The 24,918-nt window shown below is 37.8% G+C and overlaps 1 protein-coding gene across 1 annotated transcript in view; it reads left to right on the forward strand.

Annotated features, from left to right (window-relative positions):
* The window catches only part of LOC124798180 (collagen alpha-2(IV) chain), a 277,057-nt gene that overhangs the window by 138,251 nt on the left and 113,888 nt on the right, over positions 1-24,918 (forward strand). Inside the window, exons 9-10 of the mRNA XM_047261466.1 lie at positions 242-449; positions 18,194-18,288. Of these exons, the coding sequence (XP_047117422.1) occupies positions 242-449; positions 18,194-18,288 (303 nt within the window). The remainder of the gene's footprint in view (positions 1-241; positions 450-18,193; positions 18,289-24,918) is intronic.

The raw sequence follows: 24,918 nt of genomic DNA on the forward strand, positions 1-24,918 counted from the left end.
AAGGTTATGAGTCATGCTTGGATAGCTCAGTTGGTAGAGCATTTGCCTGTGAAAGGCAAAGGTCCCAGATTCGAGTCTCAGTCCAACACACAATTTTAATCTGCCGAGAGTTTCATATCAACACACACTCTGCCGAAGAGTGAAAATTCATTCTGGAGGAATTTACTTGTTACATTATCAAAATTGTATTGATTATGTTTGTATGCACTTATGAGATGCTTTTGTAACTTCTCCCCTACAGGGAGGGCGTGGACGACCGGGTCCTCCTGGTCCACCAGGTCCCCGTGGCTTCCCTGGTCCAACAGGCCCAAAGGGTGAGGATGGCTTCCCAGGACGTCCTGGTGAGAGAGGTCCACAAGGCCCAACGGGTGGCCCAGGTGTTCCTGGCAGCCCAGGTCCTGAGGGATTCCCCGGAGAGAAAGGGGCAAAAGGAGAACAGGGTCTTACAGGTACATAAAACATTTTTTCATTGCATGTTTAGACATGAAAGATTTCATAAAAGCATATGACAGCATAGACTAAGCATCTTGCTTCAAAATATGAGCTAAATTTGGATTAGGTCAAAAGACAACAAACATCATGAATGCTCACAGAGAAAAAGTAAAAATCGATCCTGGATTTTCCATTGTTTGAAATAAAAAATGAAATTTATGATAGATCTGAGCAACCATTTAAAACAGACACAAGAGTATGGCAAAAGGTGGCTTATTTACTATTCAAGTGTTCCCCTGAAAAAACTGTAAGGGGACGGAGAAGAACATATGCACCAACGCACTTAGTAGGGCCTAAACTCAAAGACATAGAATTAGAGTATATAATATTCACAGATGTCATGCTAGTAATTGGCAAAGATATCACTGATACACTAAAACAGCTTGAAATATTGCGGGAACAAACTGGGAAAAATTGGATTACTAATTTCATTTGAAAAATAAATAAATAAATGACTGTCATCAAAACAGAACAAATTGTTTAGTCTAAGGAATTTAAATACTTCATTTTAAGGATTACTGAAAGCTATAGCAAAAGGAAGGCTTTGAAATTCCTACATCAGAAAATAGAAATCACATTTCAGTGAACAAAACAACAAAAGCCTTTCCTGGAATTGTAAAATCTGACATCATACAATACTGATCAAACCAGAAGCACTCTAAAAATCAAAGCTATTTACCCTCTTTCAAAAAAAAAGTAACAGAAAAAAATACCATAAAATTACGAGACAAATATTAGAAACCAGAATAAAAGATGGAAAATGTCATCCAAAAACAGTGCAGAAGTCTACAGGCAAATCCCCAGTCATAGTTACACAGCATATGTGGATAATTCAACTGTTTGGACACATTGAAAAAGAATGGACCTAAAAAAATAACCCATCAGATTCATACATTTTTGAGAAATAAAATTATTGTACCCAGCAAGTACTAACAAAGAGAAAGAAAACTTTAAGAGCTTAGGATCACCAAATTTACAGGAGTGAAATGCAGTCAAGAAAATCTCAGTTTTGAGGAAGAGGAGAGAAGAACCAAACAGACATGAATGGAGCAATAGAAGTACAATCACTCATTGTGCTTGAAAGAATCCTGGGCTAAAATGAAGGTCAACAAGTGTTGATAACACCTGGTTATAAATATCTGATTCATGAAAGAAGGCGAAGAAGAAGAAGAAGAAGAAGAAGAACAACAACAACAACAACAAAAACAATGATAACAACTAGCAATATGAGACCTGTTCAAAAAATTCAGGAACCTAGTCCACAAAATTTTTCTATGCTTACCTTTTATTTACTGTGCACGGTCTCCTTCAAAATACTCTCCTTCACAATTGATACACTACTTTCAATGCTGTTTACACTTCCAGAAGCAATCTTGGTATGCCTCTTGTTGAATCACACAAAATGCCGTCTGTGAATTTTCTTTTATTTCATCTATTGTTGCAAATCTGCGTCCTTTCAATGGGATTTTCAACTTTGGAAATAATAAAAGTCTGGAGGGTACAGAGGATGAGGCAGCACAGTGATTTCATTTTTTGCACAATAGACACCCACCAACAGGGATGAATGTGCAGTAATGCAAGAGCCATGAATTTTCTCTCCACATTTCAGGCCATTTCTTTCTCACATTTTCTCACAGACATGACAACACATTCCAACTGTGTCATCAATTAACAGTCTGTCCTTGCAGCATGAATTCATGATGATGAACTAATTGTTCAAAGTCTTAGAAAACTATCAGCATGGCTTTGACATATTACTTGACCTGATGAGCTTTTTTGGTCTCGAAGAACCTTTCCTGACCCATTGTGAAGATTGAACCTCGGTCTCAACATTATAACTGTAGACCCATGTCTCATCACCAGTTACGATTCTCTTAATAAACGTCCTGTTCTCATCTGCACAAACCAAAGGCTCATCACAGATCATGGAACGAGGGTCTGGTCTTGGTGCACGAGCCTGGGATGAACTCGGCAGAAACACGAAGCATTCAAAGATGCTGTGTCTGGATTTCATGACACGATACACTTGAAATGTTACATTCTTCTGCAATCTCTCTCACAGTCAGTCTTCAATTGGCATCTACAATGATTCAAGCCAAATTTCACTCCAGTATATCAATGGCACAAAATTACGAATGTTCCAGAATTTTTTTGAACAGACCTTGTACTCTTTACTTGGTGAGTGACCTGTTATTTAAGTTTATTAAAATGTTTTTTAAGCCATCTGATTGTTAAAATGAAAACATAATAGTAGGAATAAATAATAATTACAAGCATATTACATGAAATCAATAATTTACAGCAATTTTTAATTGCCTCAAGACTGACTAAACATTAAACGTTTTGATGGTTGGCAGGAAAGAAAATGGGACAATGTTTAAGATGTTATAGGTAACAGAAAAATAGTAAAGTGGAGGTAGAAGCTTAATAAAGGGAACATACATTTTCCATTTTTCAGCAGGAGCTTAAAATGTTGATGACATGTGTTCTGAATCCTTTCAAAGAGGATCAGAAAAACAGCTGAAACATAAAACTGATACCACCACCACCGCTGCTGCTGCTGCTACTACTATTACTGCTGCTGCTGCTACTACTATTACTACTACTACTACTACTACTAATAATAATAATAATAATAATAATAATAATAATAACAATAATGACAATGACAATGACTATAACAGAATAATCACTACATATATCCCAGAAGAGGAAACATTTTGCAGCAGAAATTGGGAATGTCTCAGGGTCCAATATTTTTCACTTTGCTTTTAAGGTTTGAGGATGAAGTTATATAATCCACATAAACTATTCACCAACAGAATAAAAAAATGTATTTTATTAGCATTTCCTTTACATTATTCATAAAAGTAGGAATTTTGCTTTTTATAGACAAGAGTAGTTTAATGAAGAGCACTCATTCAATAAGAAGAGGATAGAGTTCTCTTGCTTGCATTTAATGACAATTTATTCCCATTCAGTCAGGACAGGAGGCATCAATTGTATCACTACTCTTGTACTTCAGTTACAGAGCAGAGTTAGATTTAAAGAGCAAATCTGTGTCATTGGAAATAACACAGGAGAAATACTTGTGAGGTGTTGATAGAAGTAGGAAAAGGAGAGGTAGAGGCGTAGGTACTGAAGTTTCTGGGACTCCACAGGTTATCAGCGTTTTGTCAGAGTAATCTGTTTCACATCCTGAGATTGTGATTTCTACTATTTACTTTATGGTGAAGTATGATTGAAATCAGTGGCTTGCTGTGCCTCTGATGCTACTTGACTATAGCTTCTAAAGTAATAATGAGCAATTAAGGAGATGTAAAGCCCTACTTTGGTAAATGAAAAGTCCAGAAGAAGTTTCCTTTATTTGATGGGTCTAATAATGTGATCAGTGGAACTGAAAAGTTCGCCATTAACTACTCCGTTTTCATGGAATCCAAACTGATGTACAGATAGTGGTTCCATTTTATCAACAACAAAAAAATATAAAAATCTGTTGCTCAGTTGTAGATGACTTTCACAGTTAACTTAGATGTTCTTGAGACTATGGAAATAATTGTTTACATTGTGACTGTCCTCCTCTTGAAAGATCAAAATTTTCTTTGAACTCTTGAATGCTTCTGGGAGACATGCTCTGCTTATCTAATTATTTATCACACTACACAGTGGTATGGAAATTGCCAGAGAATTATTCTTTAACATGTAATATGGGATCCACCAACCCCATATTAGTGAGACAATTCTGTGGATTTCACTTTGCCTCATGTGGTACCTTTGACAACTTCCTAAAAGTCTTTACTCATACTACCTGAGTTCAGTTGCTTAGGTCAGGAGAACTGACCTATCTGGTGTTGGCAGTATAGTTTTGAATGACTTTGCTAGTGCAGTGATCCAAGACAAGATATCATAAAACTTAGAAAAATTCTGGTTAAATAATTCACTCCTCTGTTTTGCATCTGAAATTATTGTTGCATTTGGTTCATGACATTCAGGCAGATCTCTCTTGAATTTGTCTTCTATGGTACCTTTGACAACTCCCCAAAGAACCTTACTCATAATACTTGAGTTTACAATATACTGATTGTTGGAGATCTGTTTGCCTTTGATGTGACTTTACTAATGATCTTTTAATTATTTTTAAAGCATTTTAGGAAATGTGAGTCAATATTTATTTTAAATTTTGTTTAAGGTTACGTTTCCATCGTACAGAAGGTGATTATTTCCATGGTCCTTCTTTTGTATTCATAGCCATTCAAGAGTTTTTGTATATGCTTTATGTGTATAAAGACAGTGTAAAAATAATGACACATATGATCAACAAATGGTGTAGCTTTCCGTTCAGTGTTGTACTCTATAATCATTTTCTCATGTTTCATGCTTAAGTAATATAAAAGTGTTGGAAATTTTATACACTATTTGTAGGTGGTCTTTAGTCATGAGAGTCTGTTTATGCACATGTATGCTTGTATTATTTTAAATAGGGAGGGAGGACTTTGTGGTCAGAAAGCCCATTAGGCAAATTTTGTGTGCTGAATACTGGTGTAGAGATATGATTAATAAATATGACAGTAACTGACGTGCAGGTTATTGGTTTTACTCTTGATGCAGCCACCGCATCTTTTGAAGATTCTTCAATAATTTAGACCAGTATTGTAATGTAACATATATTGTACGGATTCATCTATAGCCATTTTTCCATTCCCAATATCCAACAACTGTTTTGCAAAACTTCCAGCAGATGGATCATGCTGTTGTTGGACATGCATATTGTTCTTCAAAATCAGTTTCTTGACATGCCATTATAAAACTGATGATTTGAGACATTCATTAAGTTCTTCAGCAGCTGCTGAACTTGGCATATCTAGCAAAATTTGTTGAAAATTAACAGACAATAAAATGAGTGCACCACTGAAGAGCTGTTCAATTCTTCTCAAACTCTGAGTGTATGATGAAATGCTTCCAGTGCTTTTTGTGCACCACAGCACATTTGTCCCATATAATGAGTTAACATGATGGTGTACTTTAGCCATTCCAGAATTTTTGTTGGTATTGATGGCTCAGTAAATTGCATATTCAATGGAAATTTCTGTATCAAATGTGCTGGTTGGCCACAACCCAAAAGAGTTGTCACAGTAACACATGATGTAATTGCCAGTGCAGTATTATTTCTTGATCATGTGATAGCCAAAATAAGTGAAATGAGAAAATTTTTGCTTGTGCCTGTGGGTGCATCTATGAAATACAATCCACCACTTTGGCTTGTAATTGCATGCATAATTCTGTCATAGACTATATGTTGTTCTGAAACCAATTTTGGACGATTTGTTTGAACAAACAACCAATTTGTTGACATCAAAGTATGTTTGTCATTGTAAACACCTCATTTTGCAGATAGATTCAGCTAAGTCATTCCCAGTTATACTAGTGCTTTGTTAGTGACTGCAAAATACATGTCCTCAATCAAAACAAATGGCGCATTATACATATTTGATGTGAACTGAATGTCCAGATTTTAATTTGTATCATGCAAATGATGAAGGTTTCTTCACTCAAGTAGCATTTATATTTTTTCCAAAGCGTGTTGTCAATATCATTGCAAATGAAATGCGTATTTGCTAGGGTTGGACAGTATTCAGTGCACCAGCACATTAAGTGTAACAGTGTCCATTGTTCTCAAAAATATTTAATTCTTGATATGCTTCATGATAAGTGGCACTTACTTGAGCATTTTCTTCCATGTACATTAATTAACAGTGATCACAAATAAAAGTATTCTGTGTTTGGGTGAATATTGTGTTGTTGGCCTAACACATTGATAGAATATAAACTGATATTCCATACAACTGCTTTCACTTGTCTACTATGTTGAAACTTGTTCACTGATGCACCCCATGCATAGTATGTTGGTACTTTTACATCTACATTGACATCTATGTGGTCACTCTGGAAATCACACTTAAGAGCATGGCAGAGGGTTCAGTGAACCACTTTCACAATAATTCTCGATTATCCCACTCGTGAATAGCTCACAGAAAAAACAAACACCTATATCTTTTGTGTGAGTTCTGATTTCCATTATTTTATTATGGTGATCATTTCTCCCTATGTAGGTTGATGTCAACAAAATGTTTTCACATTTGGAGGAGAAAGTTGGTGATTGAAATTTCACGAGAAGATTCTGCTGCAATGAAAAATGCCATTGTTTTAATGATGTCCACCCCAAATCCAGTATCATGTCAATGACAATGTCTTCCTTTTTCTTGATAATACAAACATGCTGCTCTTCTTTGAACTTTCTTGATGTACTCCATTAATCCTTTCTGGTAAGGATCCCACACTGCACAGCAGTACTCCAAAAGAGGATGAACAAGCATAGTGTGGGCAGTCTCTCCAGTAGATCTGTTGCATCTTCTAAGTGTTCTGCCAATAAAAGGCAGTCTTTGGTTCATCTTCCCCACAACATTTTCTATGTGTTCTTTCCAATTTAAGTTCTTCATAATTGTAATTCCTAGATATTTAGTTGAATTTACGGCCTTTATATTTGACTGATTTATCATGTAACGAAAGTTTAGTGGATTCCTTTTATCGCTCATGTTACTTAGATTCAATTGTCAATTTCTGAACCATGTGAATATCTTTTCTAAATTGTTTTGTAATTTGTTTTGATCTTCTGATGACTTTACTAAATTATAAACACCAGCACCTTCTGCAAACAACCTAAGATGGCTATGCAGATTGTCTCCTAAATCATTTGTATAGGTAAGGAACAACAGAGGGCCTATAACACTAGCTTGGGGAATGCTAGAAATCTCTTCTGTTTTATTCAATGACTTTCCGTCAATTACTATGAACTGTGACCTCTCTGACAGGTAATCATGATTCCTGTTGCATAACTGAGATGATATTCCATGAGCATGCAATTTGATTACAAGCTGCTTGTGAAGTACAGTGTCAAAAGCCCTCTAGAAATCTAGAAATATGGAATCAATCTGAAATTCCTTGTAAATGGCACTCAACACTTTGTGTGAGTAAAGAGATAGTTGTGTTTCACAAAACTGATGTTTTCTACATCTGTGTTGACTGGGTGTCAATGGACTTTTGTCTTTGAGGTAATTCATAATGTTTGAACTTTACATATGTTCCAAAATCCTGCTGTATATCAACATTAATGATATGGGCCTGTAGTTTAGTGGGTTTACTCTATTGCCTTTCTTGAATATTGGTGTGATCTGTGCAGCTTTCCAGTCTTTGGGTAGAGCTCTTTTGTCAAGCGAGCGGCTGTTATGGTTGTTAAGTAAGGGGCTATTGCATCAGCATACTCTGAAAGGAACCTAATTGGTGTACAATTTGGACCAGAAGACTTGCTTTTGTTAAGTGATTTAAGTTGCTTCTCTGTTCCAAGCATATCTGCTTCTAAATTAGTCATGTTGGCAGCTGTTGTTGATTCAAATTCTGATTTATTAACTTTGTCTGCTTTGTTGAAGGAATTTTGAAAGGCTATGTTTAGTAACTCTGCTTTAGCAGCATTGTCATTGATAGTATTTCCATTGATATTGCACAGAGAAGGCATGAATCTCTTTGGATTTTGTACCATGGCATCAGACATGTGGCACTTCAGACTAAAGTAGTGTATTAGCAAACATTTACTCCCTGTACAATGAGAAAAATGCAGTTAATGTTGTTGTCAGTTGTGACAGTGCTCTTGTACATGCATTTTCTGTTGTTAAGTACACACGCTGTCCATTTTAAAGGTGGACTGCTAAATGAACAACTGTTTGATGTCATTCATAGATTGGAAATGATAAAATGTGCCATACTACTTTGTTGCTACTAATGTAGCATCCCAACTGATACTGGTCAATTTCATTTGTAGATGCTGTTGTATTTCCCACTCCACAAACTGCCACATCACTTCCATTGTTTATATGGTTTCACATATACATGATTGATTTCATCAAACTGCAATACCCGACATTGATGTATACTTGTTAGGTTTTCAAGAGTAATGGTGAATATGATACAGCTATATGATTATTAACGTCAGCATCATCAATTCATGCATTTAAAGCAATTGACTTACTTCCATCTTTGTTTGATGATAGAGGAGACATCCATCATTGTCAGTGATAGTCTCGGCAAATAAATCTCTTGGGTATCGTTTTGTATTTTTCCCATCAGATGTGCATGGCAAATTGTTATTGAATAAGCCACATGGGTCCTGAATCATGCCTTTCATGATGACTTCAAATAAGTCTGGATCACTTTCAACATCTGATACTTCTGCTAAGATGACTTGATCAGTTTCATGTGGTGTGACTTTTTTGATCATGTACATGTGGCAAATCCTGGGGCCAATGATGATCTTCAGCAGGTCCTTGACAGCAAAGATTTATGAAAGGGCCTCGTTGACATTTACCATTGGTACAGTGCACATAGAGTGGATGAAGAAATATTTACAGTATGTGTCCATCACAGATATCCACATCTGATGCAAGAAAGGATCAGTGAAGTCAATGTTGTGATGCTTTCAAGGGTCTTATGAGAGCTGGGGTGAAAACATCTCAGGTGGTCCAGATTGCTGCCGAGTATACATGGTGTACTCGATGCCCTTGTTGATGGCCAGCCAAGTATGTGTGATGGTGTGCAAGCTGTTTCACATGGAATGTGTCACAGTGACCTGTATGTTGGAGTGCAAGTACTGTGGGGTGCAGAGCCAGAGGAATAATGACCCTAAGGCCATTTGTATTCTGTTTGCAGAAGCAGTACACCATTGCAGAGGGCAAGCCTTTGTGTTAATGGAAAGAGTGTTTTGAGTAAACTGTGTGTCATTACAGGTAAATGCTGATGCCAACCCTGTTGCTTAATCCAATCAGTAACTGTATAGATAGGGTGTGCTCGCAACTGGGCTGTGACCAGTACAACATCAAGAAGAAAATCATTAAGTGCCTGTTAACAACCAGAGTTCTGCTGAAATGTGATGACTTCCTGAGTGTCAAATTCAGGATCCTGACCCGCTGGAAACTGGGACAAGTATGAGCATTGGCTTGGAGCCATTCGGCTGGTAGGTGATGTATTTATATGCTGATAAGGACAATGCCCACTGTTGCAGCCTTCATGCTCTCCTGTCTGGGAGGCTAAACTGTGGTGCATGTCAACAGCTTGTGGTCTGTCAGCAGTGGAATATGATGCCATAAAGATAAGGGTGAAATTTCTTAACCGCATAATTGATAGCTCATGCCTCTTTTTCAGTCTGGGAGTAGTTTCATTGGGCAGCACTGAATATCTTGGAAACCAACACAAAAGAGTGTTCAGAACCATCAGCTTCCTTGTGGGACAGCACTTCTTCCTATCTATGATGTCAGGCATCTGCGGCAGGAAGAAGAGGTTTCTCCACTGAAAACAGGATGAGGCACAGTGCCAACTGTAGGGCTTTTTTCAGCCTGAGAAAAGCTGTGTCACTGTCTGTAGACCACTTGCACGTAATACCTTTTTTTCTGCTGTATATTGAAACAAGTAGGATATTTTGCAACATGGGAAATGAAATGTCTATAGAACCTAATTTCTCCCATAAAGGATTGCATTTCCTTGGGATTCTGCAGCCTGGGCATGTTCTCTTGGCATGGCTGTGTTGCTTCGTAGGATGGATGTTCTGCTTGCTGATTATAAAACCAAATTTTCAACAGCTATATCACAAATGTGCTGTTTGGTATGACAGAAGCCTGTTGGCTGGACTGGTGGAAAAATTTGCACTTGTGGGGTGTGACATATGAAACTTTCATAGTTTAATTAAGATAACAAAGATTTCGAGTTCTGAAGGTGCTCACTTGCAGATGCCCTTGTCGCTATGATGTCATCCAAATAATAACAGTACAAGGAAACATCCTTTACCAACTGTTCCAAATAATGCTGGAACACTGCCATGGCACTGGAAATATGAAAGAACAGCTGGTTACCCTGGCGGAGGGCAAATGGGTCGTTGAGTGCCAACAGGTCCTGAGATTCCAGGTGCAACTGTAAATGCAAGTACACTTCCAACAAATTGACCTTTGTATAGCAATCATTGTTTCTCAATGTAGAAAACAGGTCTTCTGGGCACAGAATAGGGAAAGTATCTACAAATAACTGGGCATTAACAGCCTTAAAATCAAGACATAACTGGGGAGAGCTATCCAGTTTCTTCACTGTTATAAGGGGGGTGGAGGGGGGGGGGGGGCAGACCTTCAGCTTGATGACACAGGAGTAATCACTTTGAGGTCCTCCAGCAACCATGTTTTAACTACAGTGCACTGCTTCATTAGGCAAACATTCACAAGAGCCATCAAAGGAGTAAATTGTAGAACAAGACTCGACATCACACCTATGGTACTGTGTGGAGGGTGACTGAATCACACTATTGATGTGTCCTTTAATCTCACGTGAAAAGCAGGTAGCTGACTGAGGTGGATAGCAGGAGTGAGAGTGCTCATGGAAACACTAAGTACAGGAGGGTAAACAATGCCAACAGAAGTTCTATTTGTACGGAGATACCAGACAATTCTCAGAAACTGAACTAGGAGTGAAAGAATGTTTGGATACACTTGAAGTTTCACTGTCCTATTCATGTGCCCCTGGTTTGTTGTGATGAGGAGGAGGATATTAGTGTGGCATAGTATGTTTATCAGAGTGGCCTGAGTATGCATTGGATTTCTTGGTGTTCTTGTGGGAAGTGTTTATTGCCACATTGGTGGTGACAGTGAACACTCCTAACTGAACCTCCCACCAACTGTCAGTTTCCTGTGTGGATTTGAAAGACTGAGTATCCCATTGTGAGAAGCATCCAACTGCCATAAAGCCGGTGCAAACACTTCCTTATTAGGTAAACATTGGAGGAGCAAGTCCCGAATAATAGGATCAGCATACTATTTGCAACATATTTCTTTTGAACACACAATAGCACAACACTGACTAAGACCCTGAAACTCAGTGATCCAGTGCTCATAGGTTTCCCTGAGCATTTAAAATGCTGTTAAAATTCCAATCTATTGTACGCCACTCAGGGCTGACACCCATAACAAACCAACGTGGGGAACAACTTATAGAGCAATACCAACACGCCAAGTGAAGATCACGAAAGAAGAAGTGATACCTTTTGATCTGAATCAGCTACTTCATAAGCAGTCATATGATGGTTGAGGTGCCATAAGTATTTTTTCCAATCATCAATGCTGTCTAGAAATGATGGAAACAGAGGAACTGTCAAAGACATCTTGTTTCTGGTGGGTAATGCTGTTGTTTGCTGCTGTAGTAAGGCCAGTTGCTGTTACTGTTCTTCCAATAGTTGTTGTTGTTCCTTCTGTTTTAGAAGCCACTGTTTTATAAATTTTGGGTCAATGTAGCCTGAGTTATCAATGCACTGCAAATTCGAAAATACTCATTGCCGATGTTGAAGTCTGTGATGATGAGCACAGTTTACTGGACAAAATACACAGTAGCGGCAGAAAGTTAATATAAACACATGTAATACAGAAACAGAAAGTAGCAAGCCAAAAGCAGAGTCCATGCAATGTACAGGATCAAGCAAAAATTTTCTATAGATAATGGTCAGTGAACTGAATGTTCCAGATAAGTGACCACACAAGAGGATGATCACTCCAGCTATTATAAATGGTTGATGGTCACAGGGTCCTACAAGATAGCATGACATCTGCCCAGTGGTGTGACTTCTTCCGAGAATGCTGTGTGCGGTGATGTGTTAAATAAGGGTCCACCTCCGACAGCTGTGATTGGTCTGTATTCCTGCTGGAGCCAGTTACAGGAGTTTGGGTGGTGAATGTAAATCTGACAGTTTCTTTGCTTTTGCACACACACAGCATATTCCTTATGTTTCATTTTTAAATTTGAGGGCATCAGGAAATGCAAGTAATGTATCCATTTTTCCAATAACCACACTTGGATGAAAACAGTAATCATAATTATGATCATAGTGTAATATGCCAAGATGTAAATCAGTATGCAATGTTTGTCTGGATTGAGCAGTGGGTACTTGAATGGCATCCAGTCTTGCTTCTCGTTGATTGACTGTTTCCGACAAACAGGCTTAAGCATTGCGTACTTGTGCAGTTTCCGGTCTTGTATTGCGTATTTTGTCTTGAACTAGGGACCTAGAAACAATAGAGAAGCTTCATCCCACCATAGCCCTCAGTGGTTCACAACCCCACAACTGGCCACAGCAGTCCACCCACCCCACTGCCACCCCACATTGAACCCAGTGTGTGGTTTGGCCCCCCAGTAATCAACAACAAAAATATTTTCCAAACTAACTGTGTAAAACATATCAGTATGATAACTCCCACGTTATGGCATCAAAAACGAACCATTGGCTTGGCTAGAATCCTACTTACTTAACGTAAAACAAAGAGTTGCCATAACAGGTGCAGGTGAAACAATAAAATCAGAGTGGGCAAGTATTAAGTACAGTGTTCCCCAAGGCTTGAACCTTGGACCACTCATCTTCTTAGTGTACATTAATGACCTACTAGCATCATTGAATAACAATGCAAATACAGTAATATTTGGTGATGGTACTAGTATATTGATCAAGGGCATGAAATCCTCAGTGCAAATTTCAGCTGAAACAATAATACAACAGGCATACTAATTATTCACTGCAAATAGTCTATCACTAAACCTCTCAAAAGCAAATTTAATGCAGTTTTGGACAGCAAATAACAAGCTTCAAACCTTTGAAATAGATGTCAATGTTTAGAAAATGAATGAAACTTTACATATAATACAAATTTAAAATAAATTAAGATGGAATTAACGTATTGATTACCTGCTCAAGAAACTAAGTTCAGCTTGGTTTGCTCTAAGAGCTGTTGTGCCATTTGTTGGCAGGGAAACAATAATTTTGTCATTTTCACATATTTCCACATGTTGATCTTGTATGGTATAATATTCTGGGGAAATGCTGTAAAAATTTTCAAAATACAAAAGTGATCTGTGAGGTTGATCTGTGATGTTTCAAATAGGACATCCTGTAGGCACCTATTCAAGGCACTTGAGATATTGACACTCACAAGTCAGTACATCTACTCGTTGATGATATTTGTAATCAATAACAAAAAGCTTTTCCAAACTAACTGTGATATTCACAATCATAATGCAGGGGCAAAGCAAATCCTTCACAAAGACTCAGCCACTCCCAGTATAGTATGAATAATAATTTACAATAAGCTCCCACTTTATATCAAAAGGACATTGACAACTCTACTGTTTTCAACAGGAAACTGAAACAATTCCACGTAAATCATATTGAATGTAGTTTAAATGAATTTCTAGAGCTGTGAGATTTGTGTAAGATGTATTAGTTGACCCTGAATAAAAGTAATGTGTTGTAATAACTAGATGAAGAGATTCACTACTGTTCAATTACACTATTGGTGGCAAATCAGTGGAAACAGTAACTGCTGTTGTAAAATGCCTAGGAGTAATCATCAGGAGGGATCTAATGTGGCATGACCACATAAAGAAATAGTAGTTAAAGCAGATGCTGGACTGAGAGTCACTGGGAGAATCTTAAGGAAATATAATTCATCCATAAAATAAAACAGTAATTCTTGAGTACTGCTCATCAGTCTGGCACCCTCACCAGTCTGGATTAAAATGAGAGAGAGAGAGAGAAAATGAAACAAAGAGTGACATGTTATAGGATTGTTTAATTGGTGGGAGAGTGTTAAGGAGATACTCAATAAATTCCAGTGGCAGATGTTACAAGAGGCATTGTGTATCAGGGGGAGGTTTGCTGTTCAAATTTTGAGAGCTTATTCTCCAAGAAGAGTTGGATAACGTATTACACTGAAGTGACAGAAGTCATTGGACACCTCTGATATTGTGTCAGACCTCCTTTTGCCCAGTGTAGGCAGCAACTCAACATGGCATGGACTAACAAGTCCCCTGCAGAAATATGAGCCATGCTGCCTCTATAGCTGTCCATAATTATGAAAGTGTTGCCAGTACAGGTTTTTGTGCATGAACTGACTTCTCCATTCTGTTCTATAAATATTTGATTAGATTCATGTCCAGAATGTTCTGACATTGCACATAGTCAGCCATAAAAATTCTCTTGTTATTTGGTCTCCATGTAGGTGAACATAACCATTTCCAGCCAATGATATGTTTAGTTGTATCAGAGGACCCAGTCCATTCCATTCACACACAGCCCACACCATTATGCAGCCATCACCAGCTTTCACAGTTCCTTGTTGACATCTTGAGTCCATGCCTTCATCTGGTTTGTGTCACACTCAAACCTTATCATCGTCTCCTACCATCTGAAATTGGGACTCATCTGACTGGTTGACAGTTTTTCCAATCATGTAGGGTCCAGTCAATATGGTCATCAGAGCAGGAGACGTGCTGCAGGTGATGTGCTGTTAGCAAAGGCACTGGCATCGATCATATGCTGCTGCAGCTTATTAATACCAAATTTCACTGCGCTATTCTAACGGATATGTTCGTCATATGTCACACATTGATTTCTGCAATTACTTCACACAGTGTTGCTTGTCTTTTATCACTGACAACTCTAAGCAAACATCGCTGTTGCCGGTCGATAAGGGAAGCCCATCAGAGACTGCATTGTCCATGGTGAGACTTAATGCTCGATATTTATGTTCTCAATTCACTCTTGACACTTTGGAACTCAGAATATTGAATTCCCTTATGATTTCTGAAATGGAATGTCCCATGTGTCTAGCTCCAACAACCATTTTGCATTCAAAGGCTTTTAAGTCCCATCATGTGGCCATAATCAAATTGGAAACCTTTTCAGATGAATCACCTGAGTACAGATGACTGCTCTACCAATGCACTGTCCTTCTGCATCTTGTGTACATGATACTACCACCATCTGTATATGTGCATATTGTTATCCCATAACGTTTGTCACCTCAGTGTACATTCTTCCACTTACATCTTGCAAAATGAGTATAATGAGAAAATTAAAGAAATTATATGCCTTACAAAGCTTTACTGACAGCTATTTTCCCCATACTACGTTTGTGAAAGGATCAGGAAAAGGGGAAAAGTGGGGAGGGGGGGCGGGGGGCAAGGGGAGGAGGTGAAGATTATGTTTGCAGAATTCCAGAAGTACCGTCCACCACAGACGAGAAAATAGCTCGTAAAGTTTAGGTGCAGATACAGATGTATACTGTAACCAACACTTTTGTTACAGGTACTGCTTTGTGGACACAAAGGTGTAGAGAGAAACTGCATGCTTAATAGTTTGTTAAAGGTAGTCATAGGGCAGTTTTGATTATTAATACTCTGCTTTTTCTGACACAGTTTCAATAAAATTTGTACTAATAGCCTTTCAGAGAAAAGCACTCTTTTGTTTTATGTTAATGTATCAAATAATACATATGTCAGTGCTACATCTTCCATTAGACCTCATCGCGGTAGTGTGAAATTCAGAATTGAGAGATAACTCGGTGGTACTTGCAAGGACACAAATCATGGATACAATTTGGAGGAGAGTAATTTGAGAAGAAGTAAAATGAAGTTTCTCAAAAATCAAGCATTTGCTTTATTTTTTTGATGATTCAGAATGATTGTCATAAGGTGGTAAAAGTGCGAAAAGCTTAAGTACTGTTAAGATAATAATAAACTTATTCTGAGCAGTTGTAAAAGAATCCTCTTTCTTCTATGGTTGTCTGAAAGATGAACCATTTTCACAGAAAAGAAGAGATTTGGGATATCAAAGGTAGTAACATTCTCAGAGGTATTTCTTAAGTGACTGGATGATACATTATCAACCCATATTTTGAGAAATTACTTTACTTCAAACAATCTTATTGTGTTATCAGGGCCCAATGCATGTTATTGTTTAGCCATATTGTACCACTCTGTGGGCTTAAGGGCTATTAGAGTTGTGTCAGACTGCCATTATTGTACAGTGCTTTCTCATTATGATGCTGTCTCACATATCACATTATAACATTCCCTTTTCTTATTGGAAATGACCATTCAGCATGTGTACGAGGATTTTTTAGTTGTGGTAATTATGTATATTGGCTGACAGTAATTGACCAATGATCGTATACCTGTTGTATTAGATGCTCTGTGCATGTGTGTCATTCCATGAATGTTGAATCAGATTCTGTATGTGTATGATATGTGGTTGATACTGAATTGTAAAGAGAAAGAGCAATAAAATTCAGTCATCATCATGAAATCATCTATTCATTTTATTTAGTCATGAAGTCAATTTTCAGGTGGTTTGGATTCTATAGGAAGTTGGATGCTGCAGATAAGCCCGCAGCATGGTCACCACTATTTCAGCACTGTTCAGCTTCACAATTTGGGCCCACATTGCACATTGCATAGTCCCTCTGAGCATAAATTTGTCTCTGTTTACAGGTCCTGCTGACACAACTGGAGATTCTGTAGAGCATTATAGTCTGGATTGGAAACTACAATAGTGGTTTGAAAAATTCTCGGAATGGAATAAGAAAAAAGTAATTACATCACTGAAACTTTTTTTTGTTTTTCAATGTAGTCTTCTTGTAGATTAATGCACTTGGTCCAACGATGTTATAGTACCTTAATCCCATCTTGAAAATGAGTTTCCTTCAGGTCTGCAAAATAGTGGTAAACTCCAGCTATCAGTTGTTCATTTGAAGTGAATCTTCGCCCAACAAGAAAAATTTTCAGTCTTGGGAAGAGATGGAAGTCTGATGGAGCCATATCAGGTGAATAAGGCAGGTGTGGTAACAATTCATACGTTATTTCGTGTAATTTTGCCATGGCGACGACAGATGTGTGTGAGCATTCATTGTATGAAGAAAGAGCCGCAGCACCCATCTTGCAGATAATGTTTTCATTTCTAATTCTTCAGGTAAAATGTGATATACCCTTTCAGATAACATCTGACATGCGTGAGCAATTTCACGCACTTTCAATTGGCGATCCTCCATGACGATTTTGTGTACTTTTGCAGTGATTTATGGAGTAGTGACACATCTTGGCTGACCACTGTGTGGATCATCATCGAAGCTCTCCCAACCAAATTTAAATTCATTTGTCCACTTGGCAACTGTTTAATATGTAGGAGCAGAGTCTCCCCATGTATTCTGGAAATCAACATGAATGTCTTTTGCTTTCATGCATTTCTTTATGAAGTACTTAATCACTGATCGAATCTCGATTTTTTTCCATCTTCGCAAATCACTACGCATGAGCAACAACAGAGCCACATCACTGCCACAGCTGTCTTCCAAGAGCACTCACGTGGCATGTTTTTAAAGGTAACAGTCAAATGAATATCACATGAACAAGTCGTTGCACGAGCGCTGACCAGTTTCAGTTTCAGTTTATTGAGCACCCGTTTTATCATGTACAGTGATGGAGATTCCAAGAACTTTTAAAACCATACTTGTAACTCTAATATTCATAATAACAAGCAACATACTAAGACGTAATTCAGCATTAAACAGTTTAAATTTGGGGTTATCTGCACCATACGTATGTCTGCATTTTCTTTTTTCTTTTTTTTTTTTTTTTTTTTTTTTTTTTTTTTTTTTTTTTTTTTTTTTTTTTTTTTTTAATCGCCATACTAAAGTGTCTTAGAGCATGCTTCTTTTGTCTGTTAGGGCATAATGCTGCAGCATTGTTTATCTACTTATGAGAAATAATTAATTTAGCATAATTACTTTTTCTCTAGGGTTTCCTGGGAATGATGGACCACGTGGATTTACTGGTCCTCCAGGTCCCCCAGGACCTCGTGGTTTCCCTGGAGAGAAAGGGCTGTCTATAGTTGTAAGTATGCAGATAAATTCACATATATTTTTTTAAAAAGTTAATGTTTCTTTCATTATTTTTCTGAGAAGAGTTTCATCTTTAAGGGTAAAAACTAGTAAATAATTTTATATCCACAAATATGTATTTATTACTAACCTATTTTTAGCCTATTTGACCATCATTAGGAAACAACTGAATATTATCCACAGCTATATTACTAAATACCTAAAACCATCACCCAATCTCAGTGGCAGGATGCCTATCTAATGGCTTTCTGGAGAAAGAAAAATTTTGTTTTCAGTGCTTCATATATTTAATAACTAAATTTAAAACTTAAAAATTGTGTCATAATGTATTCATTGGGTTAAAGATTTAACACAATAAGTCAAGTATTAAAGTTAGAAACTGTGTATATCTCTTGCACCAGCATAACTCAAGGTGTACAGATTAACCAGATAACATACATCTAGTATTTGAGAACGAGAGCAAGTAGCCACTTCGCACATATTTTCAAACCATTTTGAAACTTTCTTTGCTGACACCCCTGCAAAGCAGTGAAAATAAATACGTTTTTGCTGTTCATTCAGTAAAACTTCAGCATCAGGCATGACATTATAATTATTTACTTCGTTACTACCTGCCCTACACACAATATATTTTGCAGGCAGTATCTATATGTACCACTGAATCTTGCTGCAAAATGGAAGAAAAATAAAGATAACAACTCACCATGCAGTTGCGTGGTCAATAGGCTTACAGATAAGACTGAAAATGTTGCTAAGTTTTCAGACATCCTTCATCAAAGCTAAGTACAGAAAAATCACACACACACACACACACACACACACACACACACACACACACACACACACATAATTGTGTAAGGACTAATTTAATGACTGATTTGCTGAATACCATGAGAATATGACACACAGTTAACAGCTTATTTGAGATACAACGGACATGTGAGTTCCATTTAAGATTTTCTTCAAGCCATATACCAAGAAATGTAGTGGAACTCGCCCTGGAGAGCTCTTTGTTGTTTAGGAGCAGGTCAGAGATTTCTCATTGTTGAGGTGAGAGGCCGAAACTTTTATAAGTTTTTTTTTGCGCAACTGTGATGAGATTGTTCTCATTGAACCACTCACTCGATGATGACCATAAGTGGTTTAATCTTTTGATCATGGTCAGCTTTGTATGTGACTGCTATCAGAATATTTGTGTCATGTCAACAGTGTAGTATACAGTGAAGGAAACTTTGTGTTTATGTCATTAGTGTATAAAAGAAACTGTATGGGTCCCAGGATTGAGCCTTGTGGTACACCATGTCCAACAGGCATTTTCTCAGAGGCATGTACAGTACACTGATGAACATTAGTATTCCTTTTTTAAAATTTCATTTCAACTTTTTGCACTCTGTTTGATAGATACGATTCTAACTATTGGTTTGCGGTACCTCTCAAACCTTTATTAGCTAACTTTCTAAGGAGTATAGTGTGAACAATAATTTCAAAAGCTATAGACAAATCTAAAAAACACCAGTAGTAACTTCTATACTATCTAATGTTTGTAAAGTTGTGTTGAGATATTCATGCACTGCTGTGGTTGTTGTTTTAGCATCTCTAAATCCATACTGGTGCTTTGATATTAAAGAGAATCTGGTAATAAAACTTTCTAATCTGGTGTAAAACAATTTATATTTTTGAAAATGTGCTGAGTTGTACTATTGGCCTGTAATTAGGTACATCATTTTCTGGCACCTTTTTGTGGAGTGGTGAAACTTTAACAACGTTTAGGTGGTCATGGAAAAGTACATTACTAAAGGCAGCATTAATTATAACAGTTAGTGGTGCTACAACGTATTCCTAACAATTCTGTACCATAAAATCTGGTATGCTGTCACTGCCACTGAAGTATTTACTTTTTAGTCTTTTTATAACTTGGAACACTTCAGTGTTTGAGGCTTTGTGAAGAAACATTGATGCTTTTATGGTTTCGACATGTGTTGGGTGTTGAGTACGGGCTCCACGGCAATTCTTCTTTATCAGGTTTTCAGCTATTGTACTAAAATGGTCATTAAAAGTATTTAAAAATTTTCTGGTTTGGATGTTAACTCATCATTCAGATTTACTTTCAAAGTTTTGTTTATAGCAAGGTGCTTGTTGTACATTTCATTTTTCACAAGTGATATACAGAAAACAGTTACAAGTTACTGTTGGCAGAAGCATAACAGCTGCTTCAAAAACACTTTTATTACGTAAGTTGTTAATGTCCAGATCTGTACATTTCATTTCGAAGTCATTACTTATGTATATGGAGGAACCCCCAGAACCTTCACTGGGTCTACAGTAACTTGCAATGAGATGAAAACCTGGTGGAATATACAGTTTTGTGTCATTTTCTTTTAGCCAATGTTCATTTAAGCATATCATTCTTCTGTTATCTCTCAAAAGAATACCAAGTTTGTCAGTCTTATGTTAGGGACCTGATATTTAAGTGTAAAAATAGTGTAGAGCAGTCATTATAAGGAGGAAGATTTAGTGTGTTATGGGACAACTTGAAAGAAAACAGAATGGTTTGTGTGGGACTGGACACGAAGTTAGTTTGTGATTGTACATGAAGATAGAATATGTTGATGGGAAGGGGTCAGACACTTGATAGTGGACCTACTGTTTGTTAGCACCTTCAATAAATTTGCACAGAGCTTAGATTTTCCTAACTTTGTGATATGAAATCCATGTTCTGAAAATTCTTTTCATCGAAAAAACCTGTTTACATTGATTATTGTGATATGGTTTGTCACTGTAGCTCTTTTCATTAAATAACTGTTCATCTCAAATGTACTGTGCAGACTATTACTTGAGTCTCCATAGTTTTTGAAATAGTTTCATTCAGTGGGCCCACAAATTCATCTTTTCTCTCGTTTATGTCATTTGCTCCAGCTAGGATAATGACATAGTCATTTTTTCCTGAACTGAGTGATTTATTTAGTATGTTATGAATGATGTCTCTGAACATGGTGTTAGGCTTTACGAATGAGGATTGTTTTTGCAAAACTCACCTTATGCATTTTTTTTAATATTTTTGTTCTTAATACACATTGTTCAGCTTCCTCTACAAGCCTATGCAGCCTGCTTCAACAAAACAGTCAGAGAATACAGCCATTTTTCACGAAACTTTCCTCATGCATTTGTAGGGGTATTTTCAAAACTTGCTTTATACTATTTAGTTTGCCAAAGACATTAGAGGTGTTCTTGGGTTTTCTCGTAATCTGTTTAATGTGTGAAAGATGTCAGAACATGTACTTGCTGACTATGTTATGGAACTCATGGAATAATTGGTTTGTTTGGTGGTAGATGTCAGGGCATATTATGTGCGCACCATCTAAGCTGACAGCACAGTGGCTGATGTGAGCTCCCGTTGCCACTGCTCTGGGTGTCTGTTTAGTTTGCATGATCTGTTTTATTCTTGATGACAGATGTTATGTGAACTAGTTGCCAGTTGACCCAATTTTGTCGCAGTCAAGTGTAAAAGACTAAACTTGGGTGAGATAGCATATAGGGAAGGCAATAATGAATGTTAATATTACTGTGAATCAAGCACGTAGTGGCTATACAAGAAGAGAAACAAAGTGGTCAAACATCTCCATAGGAAAATTGTCTCGATATTTAAAGCAAAATGCAGTGCCTGATATTGACTGCTGGCTGGCTGAAAGGAGTGAGGCAAGCAACCATGGAGGGAGAGACTATCATACAGGCAAACTCTCTTATGTTGACTTATCAGATTTCAGTGATCTATTATATTCTTCAGTATGTAAGAGCAAGCAAGATGCATTGCCTCCTTGACACGTGGATATCTTAGCACCAGCTGGATATGCTGTAGATCCCACTGAAACTAATCAGTGTCTACCAAGTATAAGATAAAACTTGAAGATGGATACCAAGCAACAGGTGTATTATGAGATCACTTAGCCTTGATTGCTCAGCACTATCAAGAATGAGGGACTGCAATACAGGAATGAAGATGTGGCTCAAGAGCAACTCAAGCCAACATTGTTGTGACCCAACAAGTGAAAGAACATATTTTGAAGCACATTTTGAAGTATAAGTGCGGAAATGTCATTACAGCAGAGGAAAAATGAGTCAGTCTTATTTGCCCCCAACATTACATGTAAATATAATGAGGAAAAGTTTATGCAAAGAACAAAGACAAGTAGGCACTAAAAGCTGTTCTGTGTAAAAATTTAAGACAGTATTCTATAAGAATTTGGATCTCGGCTTTGGTACCCCTCACAGTGACACCTGTTCAATCTGCAAGGAGCTCAGACTGAAAACAAAGGTCACAGGAACTGAAGATCACCAGGAAGTGTGTAAAACTAACCTACACTTGCATAAAGCCCCAGCAAAGAAGTTCCACAGCATCATGAACAAATACTCTGAAGACACTGTAAAAGTTCCCAGAATGAGATTTTCACTCTGCAGCGGAGTGTGCGCTGATATGAAACTTCCTGGCCGATTAAAACTGTGTGCCAGACCGAGACTCGAACTCGGGACCTTTGCCTTTCATGGCCAAGTGCTCTACCAACTGAGCTACCCAAGCACGACTCATGGCCCATCCTCACAGCTTTACTTCTGCCAGTACCTCGTCCCCTACCTTTCAAACTTTACAGAAGCTCTCCTGCGAACCATGCAGAACTAGCACTCCTGAAAGAAAGAATATGCACAGACATGGCTTAGCCACAGCCTGGGGGATGTTTCCAGAATGAGATTTTCACTCTGCAGCGGAGTGTGCACTGATATGAAACTTCCTGGCAGATTAAATCTGTGTGCCAGACCGAGACTTGAACTCAGGACCTTTGCCTTTCACGGGCATGTGCTCTACCAACTGAGCCACCCAAGCACGACTCACGCTCCATCCTCACAGCTTTACTTCTGCCAGTACCTCATCTCCTACCTTCCAAACTTTACAGAAGCTCTCCTGCAAACCAAGCAGAAGTAGCACTCCTGAAAGAAAGGATATGCGCAGACATGGCTTAGCCACAGCCTGGGGGATGTTTCCAGAATGAGATTTTCACCCTGCAGTGAAGTGTGCGCTGATATGAAACTTCCTGGCAGATTAAAACTGTGTGCCAGACCGAGACTCGAACTCGGGACCTTCGCCTGTCGCGGGCATGTGCTCTACCAACTGAGCTACCCAAGCATGACTCACGCCCCGTCCTCACAGCTGTACTTCGGCCAGTACCTCGTATCCTACCTTCCAAACTTTACAGAAGCTCTCCTGCGAACCAGAAGCTCTCCTGGTTCGCAGGAGAGCTTCTGTAAAGTTTGGAAGGTAGGATACGAGGTACTGGCAGAAGTAAAGCTGTGAGGACGGGGCGTGAGTCATGCTTGGGTAGCTCAGTTGGTAGAGCACATGCCCGCGACAGGCAAAGGTCACGAGTTCGAGTCTCGGTCTGGCACACAGTTTTAATCTGCCAGGAAGTTTCACTGTAAAAGTTGTCTTGACATGCAACAAATCAACCTCTGCCAAAGCTCTTGACTGGAGAACTCTTTTACATGTGATGGATATGGTTCTCTAACCTGACTTAGTGATAGATGACCAAAACAAGGTAGTGATAACATTTTTCAATATACCTGGTTTGAAACAGAAGCTGGAAGAGGTGCAAATGTAACTACATCTGCACTACAACATTTTCTCCTACATTATTAGGAAGAGAGAATTAGAGATATGGTTAAGAGAGGATTGAAGCTTGAGCTTTTTTCAGACTAATGCATAGTCAGAGCCAAGATTCTATAATGCTCTGTATGCTGGCACATTTTATGAACTCGCTAAAGTGTTCTCTGAAGTTACCAACTATCTTCCTATAAGCAAACAGTTTCATGGCACCGGATCATGTACTCAGTAGAGTCTAGAAGGAGTATTAGAGGATAGAAGAGATCATACCACCCTGTGAACACAGGAATATTCTAGCAAAATTTGGAAAGTGCTGATGTTTGGGGATGACTGGTTTTCCTAAACTTCAAACGTATTTCTAAAGAAATATTGACATATTCTCTGAAATGGTGAGGAGTATGAAGATCATGACACCCTAAGGAGAATTTATTTGGATGAAGAATCTCCTGAGGTTGTGTATGAGAGAAAAAAGAAAAATTATTTTAAAACTTCTACTGTAGAAAACAAGCATTTAATATTCAAGTATCACTGATCTAGTTTGAGCATAAAGCAAGTTACGAAAAAGAAAACTCTTCTTCTACTCCCAGCAGTTGACAAACTATCAAAAATTTTATGTTTACGCAAAGACCATCTCAAAACATCTTCAGAACTGTATGAAATTAGATAATTGTAAAAAATTCCCTCTCAACTTGCTTGTTAATTAATTAAATGTGTCTCCTGAAAAATTCTAATCTTGCTTACAGTGAGTTTGTAATGGTCCTCAAATGATGTACACTTATAGTTACTTGGTAATACATCATTCAACATTTTTACACGGTTTCTGCCATGACTGTCTGATAAAAACTATACTTTGCTTATATTATGCCTTTCTTCATTACAGTGGTTACCCTAATGTTTATGTATTTGAGCAGATTGAGATTTATTTTCCTTTGGCTCATTAGTTTCGCAGGGAAGAGAACTTATTTTAAGATTTTT

The sequence above is a fragment of the Schistocerca piceifrons genome, chromosome 5, assembly GCF_021461385.2.
Source record: "Schistocerca piceifrons isolate TAMUIC-IGC-003096 chromosome 5, iqSchPice1.1, whole genome shotgun sequence".
Classification (NCBI taxonomy): domain Eukaryota; kingdom Metazoa; phylum Arthropoda; class Insecta; order Orthoptera; family Acrididae; genus Schistocerca; species Schistocerca piceifrons.